This window comes from Bison bison, unplaced genomic scaffold (assembly GCF_000754665.1).
Source record: "Bison bison bison isolate TAMUID 2011002044 unplaced genomic scaffold, Bison_UMD1.0 scf7180017864037, whole genome shotgun sequence".
NCBI classification, from domain to species: domain Eukaryota; kingdom Metazoa; phylum Chordata; class Mammalia; order Artiodactyla; family Bovidae; genus Bison; species Bison bison.
In genome coordinates, this window is record NW_011494609.1 from 9516640 (window position 1) to 9517176 (window position 537).

The 537-nt window shown below is 52.3% G+C and overlaps 1 protein-coding gene across 1 annotated transcript in view; it reads right to left on the bottom strand.

The window, feature by feature from the left end:
• Positions 1–100, bottom strand: part of LOC104985024 (keratin-associated protein 10-12-like) — a 769-nt gene extending 669 nt beyond the window's left edge. Inside the window, exon 1 of the mRNA XM_010835011.1 lies at positions 3–100. Within this exon, the coding sequence (XP_010833313.1) occupies positions 3–100 (98 nt within the window). The remainder of the gene's footprint in view (positions 1–2) is intronic.
• Between the last annotated feature and the right edge of the window lie 437 nt (positions 101–537).

Below are 537 nucleotides of genomic sequence, written 5' to 3' on the forward strand. Positions count from 1 at the left end.
GCCAGGAGGAGATGGTGCAGGAGTCACAGGACCCGGGCAGGCAGACCCGGCTGCTGTAGCTCAGGTCACTGGAGCAGACAGACAAGGCAGAGGAAGTCATGGTGGAGGCAGTGGGGCTGGATGAGGGTAAAGATGTGAGTGTGTGTGAGTGCGTGAGTGAAGTGCTGGGGATGTCTGCTTTTATACCCGCCCTGGGTATGCGTGTGGTCCTGGTTGGAGGCTCCCACGCTCTCCCTTCCTTGTTGCTGTTTGGAGCTGTTTGCACGAGACCCTCATTAGAGCTGCTGTGTTTTCTACAATTAGTTTTTACTCATTAAACATGTGAGTACATTGCAAGAGTCTGTTTTCCCATCTGTTCTTTGTTTGGCTCCAGAAAACTCGTGGAGAATGCAAGACACAAGTTTCTGCTGAATGACTGCCAGGGTTCTTAAATCACATTCACAGAAGGAGGGGCTGAGCGTGACACAAGTTCCCAGCTGCTGCAGCCACTCCCCACTTCACGCCAGGCTCGACAGTGTGAGAATACATAGGGAAAGA